Source organism: Tachyglossus aculeatus, chromosome 22, assembly GCF_015852505.1.
Source record: "Tachyglossus aculeatus isolate mTacAcu1 chromosome 22, mTacAcu1.pri, whole genome shotgun sequence".
Taxonomy (NCBI): Eukaryota; Metazoa; Chordata; class Mammalia; order Monotremata; family Tachyglossidae; genus Tachyglossus; species Tachyglossus aculeatus.
The window spans coordinates 48,999,022-49,026,465 of NC_052087.1; the positions used below are offsets into that span (position 1 = coordinate 48,999,022).

At 48.2% G+C, this 27,444-nt stretch overlaps 1 protein-coding gene across 2 annotated transcripts in view; it reads left to right on the forward strand.

Moving 5' to 3' along the window:
- The window catches only part of CAPN1 (calpain 1), a 74,964-nt gene that overhangs the window by 1,791 nt on the left and 45,729 nt on the right, over positions 1-27,444 (forward strand). For both annotated transcript variants that reach the window (XR_005455659.1, XM_038764139.1), the window contains exons 2-10: positions 7,855-8,122; positions 12,743-12,812; positions 15,425-15,543; positions 19,409-19,542; positions 21,639-21,807; positions 22,109-22,192; positions 23,581-23,666; positions 23,801-23,875; positions 23,999-24,159. Coding sequence is in view for 1 of the 2 variants with exons in the window: in XM_038764139.1 (XP_038620067.1) it covers positions 7,856-8,122; positions 12,743-12,812; positions 15,425-15,543; positions 19,409-19,542; positions 21,639-21,807; positions 22,109-22,192; positions 23,581-23,666; positions 23,801-23,875; positions 23,999-24,159 (1,165 nt within the window). In the remaining variant the exon portion in view is untranslated. The remainder of the gene's footprint in view (positions 1-7,854; positions 8,123-12,742; positions 12,813-15,424; positions 15,544-19,408; positions 19,543-21,638; positions 21,808-22,108; positions 22,193-23,580; positions 23,667-23,800; positions 23,876-23,998; positions 24,160-27,444) is intronic.

Here is a 27,444-nt window from a genome sequence, read left to right on the forward strand (position 1 = left end):
CTACAAGGTGATCAGGTTGTCCCACGGGGGGCTCACAGCCTTAATAATAATAATAATAATAATAATAATAATAATAGTATTTGTTAAGCGCTTACTATGTGCCACGCACTGTTCTAAGCGCTGGGGAGGTTAGAAGGTGATTAGCTTGTCCCACGGGGGGCTCACAGGCTTCATAATAATAATAGTAATAATGATGGTACTTGTTAAGCGCTTACTATGTGCCACGCACCCACTTCTAGACTGTGAGCCCACTTTCTAGACTGAGAGCCGACTGTTGGGTAGGGACTGTCTCTATATATTGCCAACTTGTACTTCCCAAGCGCTTAGTACAGTGCTCTGCTCACAGTAAGCGCTCAATAAATACGATTGATTGATTGTTCTAAGTGCTGGGGAGGTTACAAGGTGATCAGCTTGTCCCACGAGGGGCTCACAGGCTTCATAACAATAATAATAATACTCATAATAATAATGGTATTTGTTAGTGCTTAATATGTGCCACGCACTGTTCTAAGCGCTGGGGAGGTTACAAGGTGATCAGCTTGTCCCACGGCGGGCTCACAGGCTTCATAATAATAATAATAATAATAATGATGGTATTTGTTAAGCGCTTACTATGTGCCATGCACTGTTCTAAGAGCTGGGGAGGTTCCAAGGTGATCAGCTTGTCCCACGGGGGGTCACAGCCGTCATAATAATAATGATAATAATAATAATAATAATAATAATAGTAATAATAATAATAATAATGATCATATTTGTTAAGCGCTTACTATGTGCCACGCACCCACTTGTAGACTGTGAGCCCACTTTCTAGACTGTGAGCCCACTTCCTAGACTGAGACTGTGAGCCCACTGTTGGGTAGGCACTGTCTCTATATATTGCCAACTTGTACTTCCCAAGTGCTTAGTACAGTGCTCTGCTCACAGTAAGCTCTCAATAAATATGATTGATTGATTGATTGATTGTTCTAAGCACTGGGGAGGTTACAAGGTGATCAGCTTGTCCCACGAGGGGCTCACAGGCTTCATAATAATAATAATAGTAATAATGATGGTATTTGTTAAGCGCTTACTATGTGCCACGCACTGTTCTAAGTGCTGGGGAGGTTACAAGGTGATCAGCTTGTCCCACGGGGGGCTCACAGCCTTCATAATAATAATAATAATAACAATAATAGTATTTGTTATGCGCTTACTATGTGCCACGCACTGTTCTAAGCGCTGGGGAGGTTAGAAGGTGATCAGCTTGTCCCACGGGGGGCTCACAGGCTTCATAATAATAATAATAATAATAATAATAATAATAATAATAATAGTATTTGTTAAGCGCTTACTATGTGCCACGCACTGTTCTAAGCGCTGGGGAGGTTCCAAGGTGATCAGCTTGTCCCACGGGGGGCTCACAGGCTTCATAATAATAATAATAATAATGGTATTTGTTAAGCGCTTATTATGTGCCACACACTGTTCTAAGAGCTGGGGAGGTTACAAGGTGATCGGGTTGTCTCACGGGGGGCTCACAGGCTTCATAACAATAATAATAATAATAATGGTGGTATTTGTTAAGCGCTTACCATGTGCCACGCACTGTTCTAAGCGCTGGGGAGGTTCCAAGGTGATCAGCTTGTCCCACGGGGGGCTCACAGCCTTAATAATAATAATAATAATGATGGTATTTGTTAAGCACTTACCATGTGCCACTCACTGTTCTAAGCACTGGGGAGGTTACAAGGTGATCAGGTTGTCCCACGGGGGGCTCACAGGCTTCATAATAATAATAATAATAATAATAATAATGGTATTTGTTAAGCGCTTATCATGTGCCACACTATGTTCTAAGTGCTGGGGAGGTTACAAGGTCATCGGGTTGTCTCACGGGGGGCTCACAGGCTTCATAATAATAATAATAATAATAATAATAATGATGGTATTTGTTAAGCGCTTACCATGTGCCACGCACTGTTCTAAGCACTGGGGAGGTTCCAAGGTGATCAGCTTCTCCCACGGGGGGCTCACAGGCTTCATAATAATAATAATAATAGTAATGGCATTTATTAAGCACTTACTATGTGCAAAGCACTGTTCTAAGCGCTGGGGTGAGCAGGTTGTCCCATGGGGATCTCACAGTCAATCCCCATTTTCCAGATGAGGTAACTGAGGCACAGAGAAGTGAAGTGACTTGCCCAAGGTCACACAGCTGACAGCTGGCGGAGTTGGGATTTGAACCCATGACCACCGACTCCAAAGCCCGGGCTCTTTCCACTGAGCCACGCTTCGTATATATTATAGCTACAATACTATTTATTCTGAGGCTTTTGACCCCTGTCTACATGTTTTGTTTTGTGTGAGCCTACTGTTGGGTAGGGACCGTCTCTATATGTTGCCAACTTTTACTTCCCAAGCGCTTAATACAGTGCTCTGCACACAGTAAGCGCTCAATAAATACGATTGAATGAATGAATGAATGGTCTGTCTCCCCCTGTCTAGACTGTGAGCCCGTTGTTGGGTAGGGACCGTCTCTAGATGTTGCCAAATTGTACTCTCCCAAGCGCTTAGTACAGTCCTCTGCACACAGTAAGCGCTCAGTAAATACGACTGACTGAATGAATGAATCCCCGTTTTTACAGACGAGGGAACTGAGGCCCAGAGAAGTGAAGTGCCCAAAGTCACCCAGCTGCCAATTGGTGGAGCCGGGATTATTCGTTCATTCAATCGTATTTATTGAGCGCTTACAGTGTGCAGAGCACTGTACTAAGCGCTTGGGAAGTCCAAGTTGGCAACATCTAGAGACGGTCCCTGCCCAACAGTGGGCTCACAGTCTAGAAGGGGGAGACAGACAACAAAACAAAACATATTAACAAAATAAAATAAATAGAATAAATATGTTCAAGTAAAATAAGTAAATAAATAGAGTAATAAGTACATACAAACATATATACAGGTGCTGTGGGGAAGGGAAGGAGGTAAGGCAGGGGGGATGGAGAGGGGATTAGAACCCATGACCTCTGACTCCCAAGCCCGAGTTCTTTCCACTGAGCCATGCTGCTCCTCTATGAAGGAGGAGGGCGTTGGGGGGGTGTTCTTCATTTCATTCATTCAATTGTATTTATTGAGCGCTTACTGTGTGCAGAGCACTGTACTAAGCGCTTGGGAAGTCCAAGTTGGCAACATCTAGAGACGGTCCCTGCCCAACAGCGGGCTCACAGTCTAGAAGGGGGAGACAGACAACAAAACAAAACATATTAACAAAATAAATAGAATAAATATGTACAAATAAAATAAATAAATAGAGTAATAAAGCTGTACAAACATATATACAGGTGTTGTGGGGAAGGGAAGGAGGTAAGGCAGGGGGGATGAAGAGGGGATTAGAACCCATGACCTCTGACTCCCAAGCCCGAGTTCTTTCCACTGAGCCACGCTGCTCCTCTATAAAGGAGGAGGGGTTTGGGTGGGGTGGTCTTCATTCACTCATTCAGTCGTATTTATTGAGCGCTTACTGTGTGCAGAGCACTGGACTAAGCGCTTGGGAAGGACAAGTTGGTGACACATAGAGACGGTCCCTACCCAATAGCGGGCTCACAGTCTAGAAGGGGGAGACAGACAACAAAACAAAACATGTAGACAGGGGTCAAAACCCTCAGAATAAATAGTATTGTAGCTATAATATATATGAAGCGTGGCTCAGTGGAAAGAGCCTAGAAGGGGGAGAAGGGGGAGACAGAGAACCAAACATATTAATAAAATAAAGAGAATAAATAGGTACAAATAAAATAGAGTAATAAATACATACAAGCATATGTATATCAATCAATAAATCGTATTTATTGAGCTCTTACTGTGTGCAGAGCACTGGACTAAGCGCTTGGGGAGTACAAGTTGGCAACATGGAGAGACGGTCCCTACCCAACAGTGGGCTCACAGTCTAGATGTATGTATATATGTATGCATATACATGTACATATATACATATACATATATATATATATATGTACATACATGTAAGGGGGAGAAGGGGGAGACAGAGAACCAAACGTATTAATAAAATAAATAGAATAAATAGGTGCAAATAAAATAGAGTAATAAATACATAGAAGCATGTGTGCATCAATCAATCAATGGTATTTATTGAGCGCTTACCGTGTGCAGAGCACTGGATTAAGCGCTTGGGGAGTACAAGTTCGCAACATAGAGAGACGGTTCCTACCCAACAGTGGGCTCACAGTCTAGACGTATGTATATATGTATGCACATACATGTACACACATACACACATATGTACATACATGTACACACATATGTATATACATGTACACACACATGTACATGTACATATATACAGGTGCTGTGCAGCGGGACCCAGGAGCCCTGGGCAGCTCAAGTGCCAGGGCTCAGGGGACCCCCTCCTCTGGGTCCTGCGGCCGGGCCTTATATGTACACACACACACACACACACACAGACACACACACACATACACACACACATATATACACACATATATACATACACATATATACATACATATATATGTACATATATACAGGTGCTGTGCAGTGGGACCCAGGAGCCCTGGGCAGCTCAAGTGCCAGGGCTCAGGGGACCCCCTCCTCTGGGTCCTGCGGCCGGGCCTTATATGTGCATATATATGTGTACGCACACACACACACACACACACACACACACGTGTGTGCATGTATATACATATATGTACACACATATGTATGTACATATATATATATATATATGCACAAATACACACACACATATACATATATATGTTACAGGTGCTGTGCAGCGGGACCCAGGAGCCCTGGGCAGCTCAAGTGCCAGGGCTCAGGGGACCCCCTCCTCCTCTGGGTCCTGCGGCCGGGCCTTATATGTACATATATATACACATATATGTACATATATACAGGTGCTGTGCAGCGGGACCCAGGAGCCCTGGGCAGCTCAGGTGCCAGGGCTCAGGGGACCCCCTCCTCTGGGTCCCGCGGCCGGGCCTTGGCAAGGCAGCGGGCACGGTGGCCCCGCGGCCTCAGCCTTTGGGGTCCAGGGCCCTGGAAGGGCACAGGGCAGGTGTGGGTCGAGGAAGGAGTCCTGGATTTCGGCCCCGTCCTCTCTCCCCAGTTATCACCCGGCCTCGCCCTGCCCAACCCCAGATGGGCGATAAACCCAGGGCCGGGTCGGTTGGCATCTGGGATGGGCCGGGAACGGGACTAGGAGGGATCTGACGGTGGGAAAGGTGGCAGGATGCCCGGCTTATAGGAAGGAAACAGGGCTGGGGGCCTGGGTTCCTCTTGGGGTCGCGGTTCTGGGTCAAAGAATAATAATAATAATAATAATAATAATGGCATTTATTAAGCGCTTACTATGTGCAAAGAAGCCGGGTTTTGGGGGCGAGGGGTTCTGGAGGAGTGTGGATTTAGGACACCGAGATCAGAAAGGGAGTGGGCCGGAGGGGTAAGGGCTTAGTAATAATAATAATGGCATTTATTATGCGCTTTCTATGTGCAAAGCACTGTTCTAAGCGCTGGGGAGGTTACAAGGTGATCAGGTTGTCCCACAGGGGGCTCACAGTCAATCCCCATTCTACAGATGAGGGAACTGAGGCGCAGAGAAGTGAAGTGACTTGCCCAAAGTCACTCAGCTGACGATTGGCGGAGCTGGGATTTGAACCCGTGACCACCGACTCCAAAGCCCGGGCTTTGGTACAGTGCAAGCGCTTAGTCCAGTGCTCTGCACACAGTAAGCGCTCGATAAATACGATTGAATGAATCGAGGCCGGGGACCTCTGGGTTCGCGGGCGAAGGCCGTGGAGGATTGAGAAGCAGCGTGGCTCAGTGGAAAGAGCCCGGGCTTTGGGGTCAGAGGTCACGGGTTCAAACCCCGGCTCTGCCAACAGTCAGCTGGGTGACTTTGGACAAGTCACTAAAGAGCCCGGGCTTTGGAGTCAGAGGTCACGGGTTCAAATTCCGGCTCTGTCAGTTACCTGCTGTGTGACCTTGGGCAAGTCACTTAACTTCTCTGTGCCTCAGTTCCTTCATCTGTAAAATGGGAGTTATCATCAGTCATCATCATCATCATCAATCGAATTTATTGAGCACTTACTGTGTGCAGAGCATTGTACTAAGCGCTTGGGAAGTCCAAGTTGGCAACATATACAGACGGTCCCTACCCACCAGTGGGCTCACAGTCTAAAAGGGGGAGACAGAGAACAAAACCAAACATACTAACAAAATAAAATAAATAGAATAGATATGTACAAGTAAAATAAATAAATAGAGTAATAAATGTGTATAGAAGTGAAGTATAAATATGGCAAGTCACTTAACTTCTCTGAGCCTCTGTTAACTCATCTGTAAAATGGGGATGAAAACAGTGAGCCCCTGTGGGACAACCTGGTCACCTTGTAACTTCCCCAGCGCTTAGAACAGTGCTTTGCACATAGTAAGTGCTTAATAAATGCCATTATTATTATTCTTATTCTTATTATTATTATTAACAGAGAAGCAGCGTGGCTCAGTGGAAAGAGCCCGGCCTTTGGAGTCAGAGCTTATGGGTTTGAATCCCAACTCCACCACTTGTCAGCTGTGTGACTTTGAGCAAGTCACTTGACTTCTCTTGGCCTCAGTTACCTCATCTGTAAAATGGGGATTAAGTCTGTGAGCCCCATGTGGGACAACTAAATTACCTTGTATCTACCCCAGCGCTTAGAACGGTGCTTTGTACATAGTAAGCGCTTAATAAATGCCATTATAAATAACTCATCTTAAAATGGGGATAAAAGCTGTGAGCCCCTCCACGTGGGACAACCCGATCACCTTGTAACCTCCCCAGCGCTTAGAACGGTGCTTTGCACATAGTAAGCGCTTAATAAATGCCATCATTATTATTATTATTACTAACTCATCTTAAAATGGGGATAAAAGCTGTCCACGTGGGACAACCCGATCACCTTGTAACCTCCCCAGCGCTTAGAACAGTGCTTTGCACATAGTAAGCGCTTAATAAATGCCATCATTATTATTATCATTACTAACTCATCTTAAAATGGGGATAAAAGCTGTCCACGTGCGACAACCCGATCACCTTGTATCCTCCCCAGTGCTTAGAACGGTGCTTGGCACATGGTAAGCGCTTAATAAATGCCATCATTATTATTACTATTTCTAACTCATCTTAAAATGGGGATAAAAGCTGTCCACGTGGGACAACCCGATCACCTTCTAACCTCCCCAGTGCTTAGAACGGTGCTTTGCACATAGTAAGCTTAAAATGGGGATAAAAGCTGTCCACGTGGGACAACCCGATCACCTTGTAACCTCCCCAGTGCTTAGAACGGTGTTTTGCACATAGTAAGCACTTAATAAATGCCGTCATTAATTATTATTATTGTTACTAACATCTTAAAATGGGGATAAAAGCTGTCCACGTGGGACAACCCGATCACCTTGTAACCTCCCCAGCGCTTAGAATGGTGCTTTGCACATAGTAAGCGCTTAATAAATGCCGTCATTATTATTATTGTTACTAACATCTTAAAATGGGGATAAAAGCTGTCCACGTGGGACAACCCGCTCACCTTGTAACCTCCCCAGCGCTTAGAACAGTGCTTTGCACATAGTGTTTAATAAATACTGTCATTATTATTATTATTATGGGTGGCAGGGTTGCGTTCCGGGAGAGGCCCGGCCTGACCCGTGGCCTGGTGGGCTCCCTGTGGGGTCCATCATCATCATCAGTTGTATTTATTGAGCGCTTACTATGTGCAGAGCACTGTACTAAGCACTTGGGAAGTACAAATTGGCAACATAATTGGGGTCCCGCCACATCCCCCGTCCGTCTCCCCCCAGGATGGCAGAGGAGGTCATCATCCCCGTGTACTGCACGGGGGTCTCGGCGCAGGTACAGAAGCAGCGGGCTAAGGAGCTGGGCCTGGGGCGGCACGAGAACGCCATCAAGTACCTGGGCCAGGACTTCGAGCATCTGCGGGCGCAGTGCCTGCAGGCCGGAGCCCTCTTCCGCGACGAGGCCTTCCCTCCGGCCGCCACCTCCCTGGGCTTCAAGGATCTGGGGCCCAACTCCTCCAAGACCTACGGCGTCAAGTGGAAACGGCCCACGGTCAGTGGGCGCCATCGGCGGGCCGGGCGGGACACCGGGCGTCCGGGTCTGGGGTCTCCCAGGAGGCGTCGGGCTTCTGGAGGGAATCAATCAATCGTATTTATTGAGCGCTTACTGTGTGCAGAGCACTGGACTATGCGCTTGGGAAGTCCAAGTCGGCAACATCTAGAGACGGTCCCTACCCAACAGTGGGCTCACAGTCTAAAAGGGGGAGACAGAGAACGAAATCAATCAATCAATCAATCAATCAATCATATTTACTGAGCAATTACTGTGTGCAGAGCACTGGACTAAGCGCTTGGGAAGTCCAAGTTGGCAACATCTAGAGACAGTCCCTACCCAACAGCGGGCTCACAGTCTGAAAGGGGGAGACAGAGAACGAAACCAAACGTACTAACAAAATAAAATAAATGGAATAGATATGTACAAGTAAAATAAATAAATAAATGGAGTAATAAATATCAATCACTCAATCAATCGTATTTATTGAGCGCTTACTGTGTGCAGAGCACTGGACTAAGTGCTTGGGAAGTACAAGTTGGCAACATCTAGAGACGGTCCCTACCCAACAGCGGGCTCACAGTCTGAAAGGGGGAGACAGAGAACAAAACCAAACATACTAACAAAATAAAATAAATAGAATAGATATGTACAAGTAAAATAAATAAATAAATAAATAAATAAATAAATAGAGTAATAAATATCAATCAATCAATCGTATTTATTGAGCGCTTACTGTGTGCAGAGCACTGGACTAAGCACTTGGGAAGTACAAGTTGGCAACATCTAGAGACAGTCCCTACCCAACAGTGGCTCACAGTCTAAAAGGGGGAGACAGAGAACAAAACCAAACATACTAACAAAATATAATAAATAGAATAGATATGTACAAGTAAAATAAATAAATAAATAAATAGAGTAATAAATATCAATCAGTCAATCAATTGCATTTATTGAGCGCTTACTCTGTGCAGAGCACTGGACTAAGCGCTTGGGAAGTCCAAGTTGGCAACATCGAGAGACGGTCCCTACCCAACAGCGGGCTCACAGTCTAGAAGGGGGAGACAGACAACAAAACAAAGCATACTAACAAAATAAAATAAATAGATATGTACAAGTAAAATAAATAAATAAATAGAGTAATAAATATGTACAAACATATATACATATATACAGGTGCTGTGGGGAAGGGAAGGAGGTAAGGTGGGGGGAGGAGGGGGAGAGGAAGGAGGGGGCTGAGTGTGGGAAGGCCTCCTGGAGGAGGTGAGCTCTCAGTAGGGCCTTGAAGGGAGGAAGAGAGCGAGCTTGGCGGATGGGCAGAGGGAGGCCATTCCGGGCCTGGGGACACCGGGGTTCTGGATCTGGAGGCTGAGGTTTCCCAGGAGGAGTCGGGCTTCTCGTGGGAAGGGGGTGGGACATTGGGGAAAGGGGGGACAGGACACCTCTTGGAGTCGGGGTTCAGGGGAGAGGCAGGCAGGACACCTGGGTTCCGTATGGAGGCCGGGGTCTTGTGGGAGGAGTCGGGGGTCCGGGGAGGGGGGATTCAGGACACCTGGGTTCTCAGGCTGGCCTGGGCCCGGGGACCAGGGACCCATCGAAGAGTCAGGTTTTGGGGGAGATTGAAGAGGGGGGACAGGACACCTCTTAGAGTTGGGGTTCAGGGGAGAGGCAGACAGGACACCTGGGTTCTGTATGGAGGCTGGGGTCTTGTGGGAGGAGTTGGGGGTCCAGGGAGGGGGGATTCAGGACACCTGGGTTCTCGGGCTCACCTGGGCCCGGGGACCAGGGACCCATCGAAGAGTCAGGGTTTGGGGGAGATTGAAGAGGGGGGGACAGGACACCTCTTAGAGTTGGGGTTCAGGGGAGAGGCAGGCAGGACACCTGGGTTCTGTATGGAGGCCGGGGTCTTGTGGGAGGAGTTGGGGGTCTGGGGAGGGGGGATTCAGGACACCTGGGTTCTCAGGCTGACCGGGGACCAGGGACCCACCGAAGAGTCAGGGTTTGGGGGAGATTGAAGAGGGGGGACAGGACACCTCTTAAAGTTGGGGTTCAGGGGAGAGACAGGCAGGACACTTGAGTTTTGTATGGAGGCCGGGGTCTTGTGGGAGGAGTTGGGGGTCCGGGGAGGGGGGATTCAGGACACCTGGGTTCTCATGCTGACCGGGGACCAGGGACCCACCGAAGAGTCAGGGTTTGGGGGAGATTGAAGAGGGGGGACAGGACACCTCTTAGAGTCGGGGTTCAGGGGAGAGGCAGGCAGGACACCTGAATTCTGTATGGAGGCCGGGGTCTTGCGGGAGGAGTCGGGGGTCTGGGGAGGGGGAATTCAGGACACCTGGGTTCTCAGGCTGACCGGGGACCAGGGACCCACCGAAGAGTCAGGGTTTGGGGGAGATTGAAGAGGGGGGACAGGACACCTGGGAAGGCAGAGGGCTGGGGTCCCTCCCCCTGCTCTACCCCCTTCCCTGCCCCACAGCGCTTATGTATATTTGTATGTATTTATTACTCTATTAATTTTATGACTGAATTTGTACGTATTTATTACTCTATTAATTTTATGACTGAATTTGTACATATTTCTTACTCTATTAATTTCATTAATGATGAGTGTATAGCTGTAATTCTATTTACTCTGATGGTATTGACCCCTGTCTACTCGTTACTTTTGGGTGTCCGTCTCCCCCTTCTAGACCGTGAGCCCGTCATTGGGTAGGGACCGTCTCTAGATGTTGCCAACTTGGACTTCCCAAGCGCTTAGTCCAGTGCTCTGCACACAGTACGCACTCAAGTCATTCAATCGTATTTATGGAGCGCTTACTGTGTGCAGAGCGCTGGACTAAGCGCTTGGGAAGTACAAGTTGGTACAAGTTGGCTCAATAAATACGACTGCATGAATGAATGAGGAAGTTAGGGTCTGGGTTCTGGACGGCGGGGGGGGGGCCCCCACCCCGTAGGACCTCGTCCATTCATTCATTCATTCATTCATTCATTCATTCATATTTATTGAGCGCTTACTGTGTGCAGAGCACTGGACTAAGCGCTGGGGAACTATGAGAAGCAGCATGGCTCAGTGGAAAGAGGCCGGGTTTTGGAGTCAGAGGTCATGGGTTCAAATTCCGGCTCCACCACTTGTCTGCTGTGTGACCTTGGGCAAGTCACTTAACTTCTCCATGCCTCAGTTCCCTCACCCGTAAAATGGGGATTAAGACTGTGAGCCCCATGTGGGACAACCTGAGTACCTTGCATCTACCCCCGCGCTTAGAGCAGTGCTTGACACATAGTAAGCCCTTAACAAATACCACCATTATTATTAGTCATTCATTCAATCGTATTTATTGAGCGCTTACTGCGTGCAGAGCACTGTACTAAGCGCTTGGGAAGTATGAGAAGCAGTGTGGCTCAGTGGAAAGAGCCTGGGTTTTGATGTCAGAGGTCATGGGTTCAAATTCCGGCTCCACCAACTGTCAGCTGTGTGACTTCGGGCAAGTCACTTCACTTCTTTGGGCAAGTCACAACTTCTTTGGGCAAGTCACTTCTAGACTGTGAGCCCACTGTTGGGTAGGGACCGTCTCTATTTGTTGCCAACTTGTACTTCACAAGCGCTTAGTCCAGTGCTCTGCACACAGTAAGCGCTCAATAAATACGATTGAATGAATGAATGAATGACACTTCGCAGAGCCGGGATTTGAACCCATGAACTCTGACTCCAAAGCACGGGCTCTTTCCACTGAGAGGAATTTCCATGGATTTATTACTCTATTTGTTTTATTTGTACATATTTATCATATTCATTTTATTAATATGTTTTGTTGTCCGACTCCCCCTTCTAGACTGTGAGCCCACTGTTGGGTAGGGACCGTCTCTAGATGTTGCCAACTTGGACTTCCCAAGCACTTAGTCCAGTGCTCTGCACACAGTAAACGCTCAATAAATACGATTGATTGATCCCCTTCAAGGCCCTACTGAGAGCTCACCTCCTCCAGGAGGCCTTCCCAGACTGAGCCCCCTCCTTCCTCTCCCCCTTATCCCCGCCGTCTTACCTCCTTCCCTTCCTCACAGCACCTGTATATATGTATATATGTTTGTACATATTTATTACTCTATTTATTTTTTTATTCATTTTACTTGTACATATCTATTCTATTTATTTTATTTTGTTAATATGTTTGGTTTTGTTCTCTGTCTCATTCATTCATTCATTCAATCGTATTTATTGAGCGCTTACTGTGTGCAGAGCACTGGACTAAGCGCTTGGGAAGTGCAGGTTGGCAACATATAGAGATGGTCCCCCCCCCTTCTAGACTGTGAGCCCGCTGTTGGGTAGGGACCGTCTCTAGATGTTGCCAACTTGGACTTCCCAAGCGCTTAGTACAGTGCTCTGCACACAGTAAGCGCTCAATAAATACGATTGATGATGATTTTGCCAACTTGGACTTCCCAAGCGCTTAGTCCAGTGCTCTGCACACAGTAAGCGCTCAATAAATACAATTGATTGATTGATTGGTAGGGACTGTCTCCCATATGTTGCCAACTTGGACTTCCCAAGCGCTTATTACAGTGCTCTGCACACAGTAAGCGCTCAATAAATGCGATTGATTGATTGATTGATTCACGTTGCAGGAAATGCTGTCAAACCCTCAGTTCATCGTGGATGGGGCCACCCGCACGGACATCTGCCAGGGAGCCCTGGGTAGGTTTTGGGCCCGCTGCTGCTTCTGCCCGGTCCCTCTCTCCCTCCCTACGCCTCTGCCCGGCCTTTCCTTCCCTCCGTTCCTCGGGACAAGCCGGGACAGGCCGTGTCCCGGTGCCGGGACCGGTTCTCCCGGATTCTCGGGCCCATTCCCGTAAGCTACAGAGCAGCCGGGGAGCCGCCCATGTGCGGCCCCTGTGCAGGCGAGGGGAGTTTCCTGGGCCTCGGGGCCACGATCCCTACTTATATATGTTTGTACATATTTATGATCACCTTGTAACCCTCCCAGTGCTTAGAACAGTGCTTTGCATGTAGTAAGCACTTAATAAATGCCATAATAATAATAATTATTATTACTCCATTTATTTATTTATTTTACCTGTACATATCTATTCTATTCTATCCCTATTCTATTCTATCTACTCCCCCTTTTAGACTGTGAGCCCACTGTTGGGTAGGGACTGTCTCTGTATTTTGCCAACCTGTACTTCCCAAGCGCTTAGTTCAGTGTTCTGCACACAGTAAGCGCTCAATAAATACGATTGATGATGATGATTCCCGTAAGCTACAGAGGAGCCGGGGAGCCGCCCACGTGCGGCCCCTGTGCGGGCGAGGGGAGTTTCCTGGGCCTCGGGGCCGCGATCCCTACGTATATATGTTTGTACATATTTATGATCACCTTGTAACCCTCCCAGCGCTTAGAACAGTGCTTTGCACATAGTAAGCGCTTAATAAATGCCATTATTATTATTATTATTACTCCATTTATTTATTTATTTTACTTGTACATATCTATTCTATTCTATCCCTATTCTATTCTATCTACTCCCCCTTTTAGACTGTGAGCCCACTGTTGGGTAGGGACCGTCTCTATATGTTGCCAACTTGTACTTCCCAAGGGCTTAGTCCAGTGCTCTGCACACAGTAAGCGCTCAGTAAATATGATTGATTGATTGATTCTGTTTTATTTTGTTAACATGTTCGGTTTGGTTCTCCGTCCCCCCCTTCTAGACTGTGAGCCCGCTGTTGGGTAGGGACCGTCTCCAGATGTTGCCAACTTGGACTTCCCAAGCGCTTAGTACAGTGCTCTGCACACAGTAAGCGCTCAATAAATACGATTGATGATGATGATGATTCCCGTAAGCTACAGAGGAGCCGGGGAGCCGCCCACGTGCGGCCCCTTTGCGGGCGAGGGGAGTTTCCTGGGCCTCGGGGCCGCGATCCCTACGTATATATGTTTGTACATATTTATGATCACCTTGTAACCCTCCCAGCACTTAGAACAGTGCTTTGCACATAGTAAGCGCTTAATAAATGCCATTATTATTATTATTATTATTATTACTCCATTTATTTATTTATTTTACTTGTACATATCTATTCTATTCTATCCCTATTCTATTCTATCTACTCCCCCTTTTAGACTGTGAGCCCACTGTTGGGTAGGGACCGTCTCTGTATTTTGCCAACTTGTACTTCCCAAGCGCTTAGTCCAGTGCTCTGCACACAGTAAGCGCTCAATAAATACGATTGATGATGATGATGATTCCCGTAAGCTCCAGAGGAGCTGGGGAGCCACCCATGTGCAGCCCCTGTGCGGGCGAGGGGAGTTTCCTGGGCCTCGGGGCCACGATCCCTACTTATATATGTTTGTACATATTTATGATCACCTTGTAACCCTCCCAGCGCTTAGAACAGTGCTTTGCACGTAGTAAGCGCTTAATAAATGCCATAATTATTATTATTATTATTACTCCATTTATTTATTTATTTTACCTGTACATATCTATTCTATTCTATCCCTATTCTATTCTATCTACTCCCCCTTTTAGACTGTGAGCCCACTGTTGGGTAGGGACCGTCTCTGTATTTTGCCAACTTGTACTTCCCAAGCGCTTAGTCCAGTGCTCTGCACACAGTAAGCGCTCAATAAATACGATCGATTGAAGCAGCGTGGCTCAGTGGAAAAGAGCACAGGCTTTGGAGTCAGAGGTCATGGGTTCAAATCCCGGCTCCACCAATTGTCAGTTGGGTGACTTTGGGCAAGTCACTTCACTTCTCTGGGCCTCAGTAACCTCATCTGTAAAATGGGGATTAAGACTGTGAGCGCCCCGTGGGACAACCTGATCACCTTGTAACCTCCCCAGCGCTTAGAACAGTGCTTGGCACATAGTAAGCGCTTAATAAATGCCATTATTATTATTATTTTGTTAACATGCTCGGTTCGGTTCTCCGTCCCCCCCTTCTAGACTGTGAGCCCGCTGTTGCGTAGGGACCGTCTCCATATGTTGCCAACTTGGACTTCCCAAGCTCTTAGTCCAGTGCTCTGCACACCGTAATAAATACGATTAATTGATTGATTGATTCTATTTTCTTTTGTTAACATGTTCGGTTCGGTTCTCCGTCCCCCCCTTCTAGACTGTGAGCCCGCTGTTGGGTAGGGACCGTCTCCGGATGTTGCCAACTTGGACTTCCCAAGTGCTTAGTCCGCACACAGTAAGCGCTCAGTAAATACGATTGATTGATTGATTGATTGATTGATTGGGGCTCAGAGGGTGGGGGGCGGACTGGGCCGACGACGGGGGTGTGACTGGTGACTGGTCCTGCCGCAGGTGACTGCTGGCTGCTGGCTGCCATCGCTTCCCTCACTCTGAACGATGCCATCCTGCACCGAGTTGTGCCCCACGGACAGAGCTTTCAGAACGGCTACGCGGGCATCTTCCACTTTCAGGTGGGCGCAGGGCCTGGAATTGCCAGGCCGGGAATCTGGGAGCCGGGGGGGAGTCGAGTTGGCCGAGCGCTTTGAAGGAGCTAGCTCTCTTCCTCCCTTCAAGGCCCTACGGAGAGCTCACCTCCTCCAGGAGGCCTTCCCACACTGAGCCCCTTCCTTCCTCTCCCCCTCGTCCCCCTCTCCATCCCCCTCATCTTACCTCCTTCCCTTCCCCACAGCACCTGTATATATGTTTGTACATATTTATTACTCTATTTATCTTGTACATATCTATTCTATTTATTTTGTTTTGTTAGTATGTTTGGTTTTGTTCTCTGTCTCCCCCTTTTAGACTGTGAGCCCACTGTTGGGTAGGGACTGTCTCTATATGTTGCCAATTTGTACTTACCAAGCGCTTAGTACAGTGCTGTGCACACAGTAAGCGCTCAATAAATACGATTGGTGGTGATTGGTGGTGAGCCGGGGAAGGGCGGCCCAGCCGAGAAGCAGCGTGGCTCAGCGGAAAGAGCCCCGGCTTTGGAGTCACGGGCCACGGGTTCAAATCTCGGCTCCGCTGCTTGTCAGCTGGGTGACTTTGGGCAAGTCACTTCTCCGGGCCTCAGTTCCCTCGTCTGGAAAATGGGGATGACGATTGCGAGCCCCACGTGGGACAACCTGATCACCTTGTATCCTCCCCCAGCGCTTAGAACAGCACATAGGAAGCGCTTAATAAATGTCATTTAAAAAAAAAAAAGCAGTGTGGCTCAGTGGAAAGAGCCCGGGCTTTGGAGTCAGAGGTCATGGGTTCGAATCCCGGCTCCGCCACATGCCTGCTGTGTGATCTTGGGCAAGTCACTTAACTTCTCTGAGCCTCAGTGACCTCATCTGTAAAATGGGGATTAAGACTGTGAGCCCCACGTGGGACAACTTGATCATCTTGTAACCTCCCCAGCGCTTAGAACAGTGCTTTGCACATAGTAAGAGCTTAATAATAATAATAATAATAATGGCATTTATGAAGCGCTTACTATGTGCAAAGCGCTGTTCTAAGCGCTTGGGAGGTTACAAGGTGATCAGGTTGTCCCACAGGGGGCTCACAGTCAATCCCCATTTTACAGATGAGGGAACTGAGGCCCAGAGAAGTGAAGTGACTTGCCCACAGTCACCCAGCTGACAAGTGGCGGAGCCGGGATTTGAACCCATGACCTCTGACTCCCGAGCCCGGGCTCTTTCCATTGAGCCACGCTGCTTCTCCTAATAAATGTCATCATTATTATTATAGTCAGTGCTTAACAAATGCCATTATTATTATTATTAGTTCACTTTTCTGGGCCTCAGTTCCCACATCTGTAAAATGCCCATTGTTGGATAGGGACCATCTTAACAAATACCATTCTTATTATAGTATAATAGGTGTATAGTTACTATATTACTATAGTAAGCGCTTAACAAATACCATCATTCTTATTATTAACAAATTCCATCTGCCCTATCCCCTTTCCCTCCCCACAGCACTTATGTATATTTGTCCATATTTATTACTCAGTTGTATTAATGATGTGTATATAACTATAATTCTACTTATCTATTCTGTTGGTATTGACACCTGTCTACATGTTTTGCCTTGTCGTCCGTCTCCCGCTTCTAGACTGTGAGCCCGTTGTTGGGTAGGGGCCGTCTCTGTATCAATCAATCAATCAATTGTATTTATTGAGCACTTACTGTGTGCAGAGCACTGTACTAAGCGCTTGGGAAGTCCAAGTTGGCAACATATAGAGACAGTTCCTACCCAACAGCGGGCTCACAGTCTAGAAGGGGGAGACAGAGAACAAAACCAAACATATTAACAAAAGAAAATAAATAGAATAGATATGTACAAGTAAAATAAATAAATAAATAGAGTAATAAATATGTACAAACATATATACATATATACAGGTGTTGTGGGGAAGGGAAGGAGGTAAGATGGGGGGGGATGGAGAGGGGGACGGGGGAGAGAGGAAGGAAGGGGCTCAGTCTGGGAAGGCCTCCTGGAGGCCTATATGTTGCCGACTTGTACTTCCCAAGCGCTTAGTCCAGTGCTCTGCACACAGTAAGCGCTCAATAAATATGATTGAATAAATGAATGCTTAGAGAAACAGCGTGGCTCAGTGGAAAGAGCCCGGGCTTTGGAGTCAGAGGTCATGGGTTCGAATTCCGCTCCACCGCATGTCTGCTGTGTGACCTTGGGCAAGTCACTTCACTTCTCTGAGCCTCAGTGAACTCATCTGTAAAATGGGGATTAAGACCGTGAGCCCCATGTGGGACAACTTGATCACTTTGTATTCCCCCCCAGCGCTTAGAACAGTGCTCTGCACATAGTGGGCGCTTAACAAATGCCATCATTGTTATTAGAACAGTTGTCAGTATGTTTGGTTTTGTTCTCTGTCTCCCCCTTTTAGACTGTGAGCCCACTGTTGGGTAGGGACTGTCTCTAGATGTTGCCAACTTGGACTTCCCAAGCGCTTAGTACAGTGCTCTGCCCACAGCAAGCGCTAAATAAATACGATTGATTGACTGATTAACAAATATCATCATTATGGTTAAATTTCTACTGGTTGTCAGCGCCCGATCTGGATCCAGATCTAATTCTCTATTTATTTATTTATTTTACTTGTCCATATCTATTCTATTTATTTTATTTTGTTAGCACGTTTGGTTTTGTTCTCTGTCTCCCCCTTTTAGACTGTGAGCCCACTGTTGGGTAGGGACCGTCTCTCTATGTCGCCAACTTGTACTTCCCAAGCGCTTAGTCCAGTGCTCTGCACACAGCAAGCGCTCAATAAATACGATCGATTGACTGATTAACAAATATCATCATCATGATTAAATTTCTACTGGTTGTCAGCGCACGATCTGGATCCAGATCTAATTCTCTATTTATTTATTTATTTTATTTGTCCATATCTATTCTATGTATTTTATTTTGTTAGCATGTTTGGTTTTGTTCTCTGTCTCCCCCTTTTAGACTGTGAGCCCACTGTTGGGTAGGGACCGTCCCTCTATGTCGCCAACTTGTACTTCCCAAGCGCTTAGCCCAGTGCTTTGCACACAGCAAGCGCTCAATAAATACGATTGATTGATTGATTAACAAATATCATTATGATTAAATTTCTACTGGTTGTCAGCGCACGATCTGGATCCAGATCTAATTCTCTATTTATTTATTTATTTTACTTGTCCATATCTATTCTATTTATTTTATTTTGTTAGTATGTTTGGTTTTGTTCTCTGTCTCCCCCTTTTAGACTGTGAGCCCGCTGTTGGGTAGGGACCGTCTCCCTATGTCGCCAACTTGTACTTCCCAAGCGCTTACCCTAGTGCTCTGCACACAGTAAGCGCTCAATAAATACGATTGATTGATTGATTGATTAACAAATATCATCATCATGATTAAATTTCTACTGGTTGTCAGCGCACGATCTGGATCCAGATCTAATTCTCTATTTATTTATTTATTTTACTTGTCCGTATCTATTCTATTTTATTTTGTTAGTATGTTTGGTTTTGTTCTCTGTCTCCCCTTTTTAGACTGTGAGCCCACTGTTGGGTAGGGACCGTCTCTAGATGTTGCCAACTTGTACTTCCCAAGCGCTTACTTACTACAGTGCTCTGCACACAGTAAGCGCTCAATAAATACCGATTGATGATGATCCAGATCCCTGTGGGGGACTTGGAGGTCCCGAGTCGGTGCAGGGCCGTACCCCATCCCTCTCCTTGTCCTCTTCACTGGGGTGGCAACTTCTGGGCTGGGTGTTGGAGGGGTGCGGGTGGGTGGGGGGCCGGGGATCGGTGTCGTGGGGGCTCTGGCCGGGGTGGTGAGTCGGCCAGACCTCGGTGCCCACAGATCTGGCAGTTTGGCGAGTGGGTGGACGTGGTGGTGGATGACCTGCTGCCCACCAAGGACGGGAAGCTGGTGTTCGTGCACTCCGCCCAGGGCAACGAGTTTTGGAGCGCTCTGTTGGAGAAGGCCTATGCCAAGTGAGTGCCCTCGGCCGCCCCTTCCTGCTTGGACCCCCCACCCTGCCTCCTCCTCCACCCGACCCCCCTCAGGACTCAGTATGTTTGGTTTTGTTCTCTGTCTCCCCCTTTTAGACTGTGAGCCCACTGTTGGGTAGGGACTGTACCAATTTGTCCTTCCCAAGCGCTTAGTCCGGTGCCCTGCACACAGTAAGCGCTCAATAAATACGATTGATGATGATGATGATGACTGGGACCACCTCCCCCTCCAGCCCGAGCCCCTCACCACCGGGATACATATTTATTCTATTTATTTGATTTTGTTAATATGTTTCGTCGTCTGTCTCCCCCTTCTTGAGTGTGAGCCCGCTGTTGGGTAGGGACCGTCTCTAGATGTTGCCAACTTGGACTTCCCAAGCGCTTAGTCCAGTGCTCTGCACACAGTGAGCGCTCAATAAATACGATTGAATGAATGAATGAATGAATTCCCTCCATCTGCTCCAGCCCACCTCCTCACCACTGGGCCCACCCCACCCTTCCTCCTGCCCCCTGTGCCCCCCAATTCTGGGACCCACTTCTGCGCACCTCCTCATCCATCCCCCCAAGGGCCCTCACCCTCCGCTCCTCTGCCGCTTCTCACCTCCTCACCGGGCCTCGTTCTCACTTGTCCCGCCATCGACCCCTGGCCCGCGTCCTCCCCCGGGCCTGGAATGCCCCCAATCCCTCTGCCCATCCGCCAAGCTAGCTCTCTTCCTCCCTTCAAAGCCCTACTGAGAGCTCACCTCCTCCCGGAGGCCTTCCCAGATTGAGCCCCCTCCTCCCTCTCCCCCTCCCCATCCCCCTTTATTTTACTTGTACACATTTATTCTATTTATTTTATTAATATGTTTTGTTTATGTTGTCTGTCTCCCCCTTTTAGACTGTGAGCCCGCTGTTGGGTAGGGACCGTCTCTAGATGTTGCCGACTTGTACCTCCCAAGCGCTTAGTCCAGTGCTGTGCACACAGTAAGCACTCAATAAATACAATGGAATGAATGAATGAATGAATGAATGAAAAGTCACTTCACTTCTCTGTGCCCCAGTTCCCTCATCTGTAAAATGGGGGTTAAGACGGTGAGCCCCCCGTGGGACAACCTGATCACCTTGTAACCTCCCTAGTGCTTAGAATGGTGCTTTGCACGAAGTAAGCGCTCAATAAATACAACAGAATGAATGAATGAATGAATGAATGAAAAGTCACTTCACTTCTCTGTGCCCCAGTTCCCTCATCTGTAAAATGGGGGTTAAGACGGCGAGCCCCCCGTGGGACAACCTGATCACCTTGTAACCTCCCCAGCGCTTAGAATGGTGCTTTGCACGTAGTAAGCGCTCAATAAATACAATGGAATGAATGAATGAATGAAAAGCTACTTCACTTCTCTGTGCCCCAGTTCCCTCATCTGTAAAATGGGGGTTAAGACGGCGAGCCCCCCGTGGGACAACCTGATCACCTTGTAACCTCCCCAGCTCTTAGAATGGTGCTTTGCATGTAGTAAGCGCTCAATAAATACAATAGAATGAATGAATGAATGAATGAAAAGTCACTTCACTTCTCTGTGACCCAGTTCCTTCCTTCCTCTCCCCCTCGTCCCCCTCTCCATCCCCCCATCTTACCTCCTTCCCTTCCCCACAGCACCTGTATATATGTATATATGTTTGTACATATCTATTACTCCATTTATTCATTTTACTTCTACATATCTATTCTATTTATTTTATTTTGTTAGTATGTTTGGTTTAGTTCTCTGTCTCCCCCTTTTAGACTGTGAGCCCACTGTTGGGTCGGGACTGTCTCTAGATGTTGCCAACTTGTACTTCCCAAGCGCTTAGTACAGTGCTCTGCACATAGTAAGCGCTCAATAAATACGACTGATGCTGATGATCATGATCTGGAAAATGGTGGGTTAAGACTGTGAGCCCCCCGTGGGCCAACCTGATCACCTTGTAACCCCCCCAGCGCTTAGACTGGTGCTTTGCACGTAGGAAGCGCTTAATAAATGCCATTACTGTTATTATTAGATATGATTAAGTGAATGAATGAGGGGGATTCTCCCCCTTCCCCGCCCTTCTTCCTGCAGGGTGAACGGCAGCTACGAGGCCCTCTCGGGGGGCAGTACGTCCGAGGGCTTCGAGGACTTCACGGGCGGAGTGACCGAGTGGTTTGAGCTGCGCAGGCCGCCCGGCGACCTGTACCAAATCATCCTCAAGGCCTTGGAGCGTGGCTCCCTTCTGGGCTGCTCTATCGACGTACGGCCGGGCCGGGGCTGGGCGGCCGGTACCCCGACCCCTGACCCCCGGCCTACACCCCAAAGCCTCACCCATGTCCCCCATCCCGACCCCTGACCCCCGGCCTACACCCACGTCCCCCATCCCACTCATCCTGCTGACCCTATTCCCCCCTTGACACCCATCAGGGCCACCCCTAGCCAGGATGCCACCATCCCCATCTCCCTGTATCCGGGAGGGAACCGGGTGCCGTGTTGGCGCTTAGGCCAGTGCTGTGTGCGCAGAAAGTGCTCAGTAAGTACCACCGATTGGTTTACCGCAGATCACCAGTGCTTTCGACATGGAGGCCGTCACCTTTAAGAAGCTGGTGAAGGGGCACGCCTATTCGGTCACGGGAGCCAAGCAGGTAAACTCGCTTCCTTTTGGCCCTCGGTGGTCTCCCCCCAACTCCTTCCCTCTCCTCCCTGCTTGCGCCCCGGGGGTCGACCTGGAGGACACGGTGGGCTGAGGTGGGCCTCTATTTATCATCATCATCAATCGTATTTATTGAGCGCTTACTGTGTGCAGAGCGCTGGACTGAGCGCTTGGGGAGTCCAAGTTGGCAACATCTAGAGACAGTCCCTACCCAACAGTGGGCTCACAGTCTAAAAGGGGGAGACAGAGAACAAAACCAAACATACTAACAAAATAGGATAAATAGAATAGATATGTACAAGTAAAATAAAATAAATAAATAGCGTAATAAATATGTACAAGCATATATACATATATACTCTATTTATGTTACTTGTACGTATTTACTATTCTATTTATTTGTTAACGATCATCATCATCATCGTCATCAATCATATTTATTGAGCGCTTACTATGTGCAGAGCACTGTACTAAGCGCTTGGGAAGTACAAATTGGCAACATATAGAGACAGTCCCTACCCAACAGTGGGCTCACAGTCTAAAAACGATGTGCATTTCGCTTTAATTCTATTTGTTCTGACGACTCGACGCCCAGTCCACTTGTTTTGTTCTGTTGTCCGTCTCCCCCTTCTAGACTGTGAGCCCGTTGTTGGGTAGGGACCGTCTCTAGATGTTGCCGACTTGGACGTCCCAAGCGCTCAGTACAGTGCTCTGCACACAGTAAGCGCTCAGTAAATATGATTGAGTGAATGGATGAATGAGGTGGGATGGGGTGCGGGGAGAGCGGAAGCACCCGGGGCCCTTCCGTGGGGTTGAGGGGAATGGCAGGCCGTCAGGGCCTAGGCACGCTTTCTACTACTTTGTTGGGCCCCCCAAGGACCCGATACAGTGTTCGGCACATGATAGACGTCCGCTACAGAGCCCTGAGCGTGGCAGGGGCCCGGGCAGAGTCGGGAGACCCTACTGAGAGCTCACCTCCTCCAGGAGGCCTTCCCAGACTGAGCCCCTTCCTTCCTCTCCCCCTCGTCCCCCTCTCCATCCCCCACATCCTACCTCCTTCCCTTCCCCACAGCACCTGTATATATGTATATATGTTTGTACATATTTATTACTCTATTTATTTTACTTGTACATATCTATTCTATTTATTTTATTTTGTTAGTATGTTTGGTTTTGTTCTCCGTCTCCCCCTTTTAGACTGTGATCCCACTGTTGGGTAGGGACTGTCTCTAGGTGTTGCCAACTTGTACTTCCCAAGTGCTTAGTACAGTGCTCTGCACATAGTAAGCGCTCAATAAATACGATTGATGATGATGGGAGGACTAACACGGGCCACGCGGTCCCTCTGGGGCGGGCGCTGACCCTGGGCTGTGGGCACAGGTGACCTGTCGGGGCCAGAGGGTGAACCTGATTCGCATGAGGAACCCGTGGGGTGAGGTGGAGTGGACGGGGGCCTGGAGCGACAGGTATGGGGGCGGCCGGGCCGGGCCCGTGGCCGAGGAGGGGGCTGCCTCACGGGATCGGAAGGGGAGGCCGAGGGGGGAAAGGGGACAACACGGGGTCCCGTCCGGGCCCTCGGGGCAGCGGTTCTGTCCCGCAGCTCCCAGGAATGGAACATGGTGGACCCTTCTCAGCGAGAGGCGCTCCGGATCAAGATGGAAGACGGGGAGTTCTGGTGAGGAAGGGGTGGACGAAGGTCCCAACTCTTCCCGAGCGGGACACCGAGTCAGACTGGCCCCATCCCAGAGCCTGGCTCTTAAGGCTTGAGCCGACCGGGCCTGTTGGCCCTTCCCCGCAGGATGTCATTCCAGGACTTTCTGCGGGAGTTCACGCGCCTGGAAATCTGCAACCTGACGCCCGACGCCCTCCAAGCCCGCAAGTTCCGCAAGTGGAACACCACTCTGTACGATGGCACCTGGAGGCGGGGAAGCACCGCGGGAGGCTGCAGGAATTACCCGGGTACCTGGGGACCCCCGAGGAGGGAGGACCAGGGACCCCCCCAGGCCCCACTAGGGTGGGAGGCCCGGGGAGAGGCACCCAGGATGCCAGGGGCCGGAGTGGGAGTCTGCTAATCAATATTTTCAAATCCTGGCTCCGCCAATTGTCAGCTGTGTGACTTTGGGCAAGTCACTTCACCCTGCTCGTTCAAGCTCTCATCCTGTCCCGTCTGGACTACTGCATCAGCCTTCTCTCTGATCTCCCATCCTCGTGTCTCTCCCCACTTCAATCCATACTTCATGCGGCTGCCCGGATTGTCTTTGTCCAGAAACGCTCTGGGCATGTTACTCCCCTCCTCAAAAATATCCAGCGGCTACCAATCAATCTGCGCATCAGGCAGAAACTCCTCACCCTGAGCTTCAAGGCTGTCCATCCATCCCCTCGCCTCCTCCTACCTCCCCTCCCTTCTCTCCTTCTCCAGCCCAGCCCACACCCTCTGCTTCTCTGCCGCTAATCTCCTCACTGGGCCTCGTTTTCTCCCATCCCGCCGTCGACCCCCGGCCCACGTCCTCCCCCTGGCCCGGAATGCCTTCCCTCCGCGCATCCGCCCAGCTAGCTCTCTTCCTCCCTTCAAAGCCCTACTGAGAGCTCACCTCCTCCAGGAGGCCTTCCCACACTGAGCCCCCTTTTTCCTCTCCTCCTCCCCATCTCCCCCGCCCTACCTCCTTCCCCTCCCCACAGCCCCTGTATATATGTTTGTGCAGATTTATTACTCTATTTTACTTGTACATATTTACTATTCTATTTATTTTGTTAATGATGTGCGTTTAGCTTTAATTCTATTTGTTCTGACGACTTGACACCAGTCCACCTGTTTTGTTTCGTTGTCTGTCTCCCCTTTCTAGACTGGGAGCCCGCTGTTGGGTAGGGACCGTCTCTAGATGTTGCCAACTTGGACTTCCCAAGTGCTTAGTCCAGTGCTCTGCACACAGTAAGCGCTCAATAAATACGATTGAATGAATGAATGAAGTGGCGGAGCCGGGATTAGAACCTGACCATCTCGTATTTACCCCGGCACTCAGAACAGTGCGGGATTCATTCATTCAATCAAATATTACATATTTACTATTGTATTTATTTTATTTTGTTAATATGTTTTGTTGTCTGCCCTCCCCTTCTAGACTGTGAGCCCGCTGTTGGGTAGGGACCGTCTCTAGATGTTGCCAACTTGGACTTCCCAAGCGCTTAGTCCAGTGCTCTGCACACAGTAAGCGCTCAATAAATACGATTGAATGAATGAATGAACAGTGTGGGATTCATTCATTCATTCAATCGTATAGTACATATTTACTATTCTATTTATTTTATTTTGTTAATATGTTTTGTTTTCCTGTCTGTCCTCCCCTTCTAGACTGTGAGCCCGCTGTTGGGTAGGGACCGTCTCTAGATGTTGCCAACTTGTACTTCCCAAGCGCTTAGTCCAGTGCTCTGCACACAGTAAGCGCTCAATAAATACGATTGAATGAATGAATGAACAGTGTAGGATTCATTCATTCAGTCAATCGTATAGTACATATTTACTATTCTATTTATTTTATTTTGTTAATATGTTTTGTTTTCCTGTCTGTCCTCCCCTTCTAAACTGTGAGCCCGCTCTTGGGTAGGGACCGTCTCTAGATGTTGCCAACTTGTACTTCCCAAGCGCTTAGTACAGTGCTCTGCACACAGTAAGCGCTCAATAAATACGATTGAATGAATGAACCCGTGACCTTCTGACTCCCGGGCTCAGGCCGTAGCCACTATGGCATGCTGAGGAACTGGATATGTGAATGAACAAGTGCTTAAATAATCCAGTGGGCAAAGTGATCCGTGTGAAACTGATTCAGGTGTGACAGGGATTGAGTCTGACTTGATTATCTTTGATTTATCGCTCCGCTTAGTCTGTGAGCCCGTTGTTGGGTAGGGACCGTCTCTATATGTTGCCGATTTGTACTTCCCAAGCGCTTAATACAGTGCTCTGCACACAGTAAGCGCTCCATAAATACGATTGATGATGATGATGATGCTCTGCACACAGTAAGCGCTCAATAAATACGATTGAATGAATATAGGGGTTGGCACAGAGGAAGTGCTTAACAGATAATAATAATGATGGCATTTATTAAGCACTTACTATGTGCAAAGCACTGTTCTAAGCGCTGGGGAGGTTACAAGGTGATCGGGTTGGCCCACGGGGGGCTCACAGTCTTAATCCCCATTTTCCAGATGAGGGAACTGAGGCCCAGAGGAGTGAAGCGACTTGCCCAAAGTCACACAGCTGACAGTTGGCGGAGCCGGGATTTGAACCCACGACCTCTGACTCCAAAGCCCGGGCTCTTCCCGCTGAGCCACGCTGCTTCTCTTACTATTACTGTTAGGTGGCCGTGAGGGCCTATGTGTGGATGTGGTTGTATGGAGGATACGATGTAGAGAAAAGAGAAATCAATCAATCAATCAATCGTATTTATTGAGCGCTTACGGTGTGCAGAGCACTGTACTGAGCGCTTGGGAAGTACAAGTTGGCAACATCTAGAGACGGTCCCTACCCAACAGTGGGCTCACAGTCTAGAAGAAATGATTTGGGGAGAGACTTCTGGAGGAAGAGGAGAATGTTTGGCAGATTTCGGAGGGGGACAGGGTTTCAGGCGAGAGGAACAATCGGAGCCAGGGGTTGAGCAAGAGGACAGAGTCCAGTGAGAAGCGATCCCCCCATCCCATCAATCAATCAATCAATCGTATTTATTGAGCGCTTACTGTGTGCAGAGCACTGTACTAAGCGCTTAAAGCACTGTACGAAGCACTGTACATCCCTTCGTCCATCTCGTACCACCCAGCCCCAGATCAATCAATCAATCAATCAATCGCATTTATTGAGCGCTTACTGTGTGCAGAGCACTGTACTAAGCGCTTGGGAAGTACAAATTGGCAACATATAGAGACAGTCCCTATCCACCAGTGGGCTCACAGTCTAAAAGGGGGAGACAGAGAACAAAACCAAACATACTAACAAAATAAAATAAATCATCATCATCATCAATCGTATTTATTGAGCACTTACTGTGTGCAGAGCACTGGACTAAGCGCTTTGGAAGTACAAATTGGCAACATATAGAGACAGTCCCTACCCAACAGTGGGCTCACAGTCTAAAAGGGGGAGACGGACAACAAAACCAAACATACTAACAAAATAAAATTAATAGAATAGATATGTACAAGTAAAATAAATAGAGTAATAAATCTGTACAAACATCTATACATATATACAGG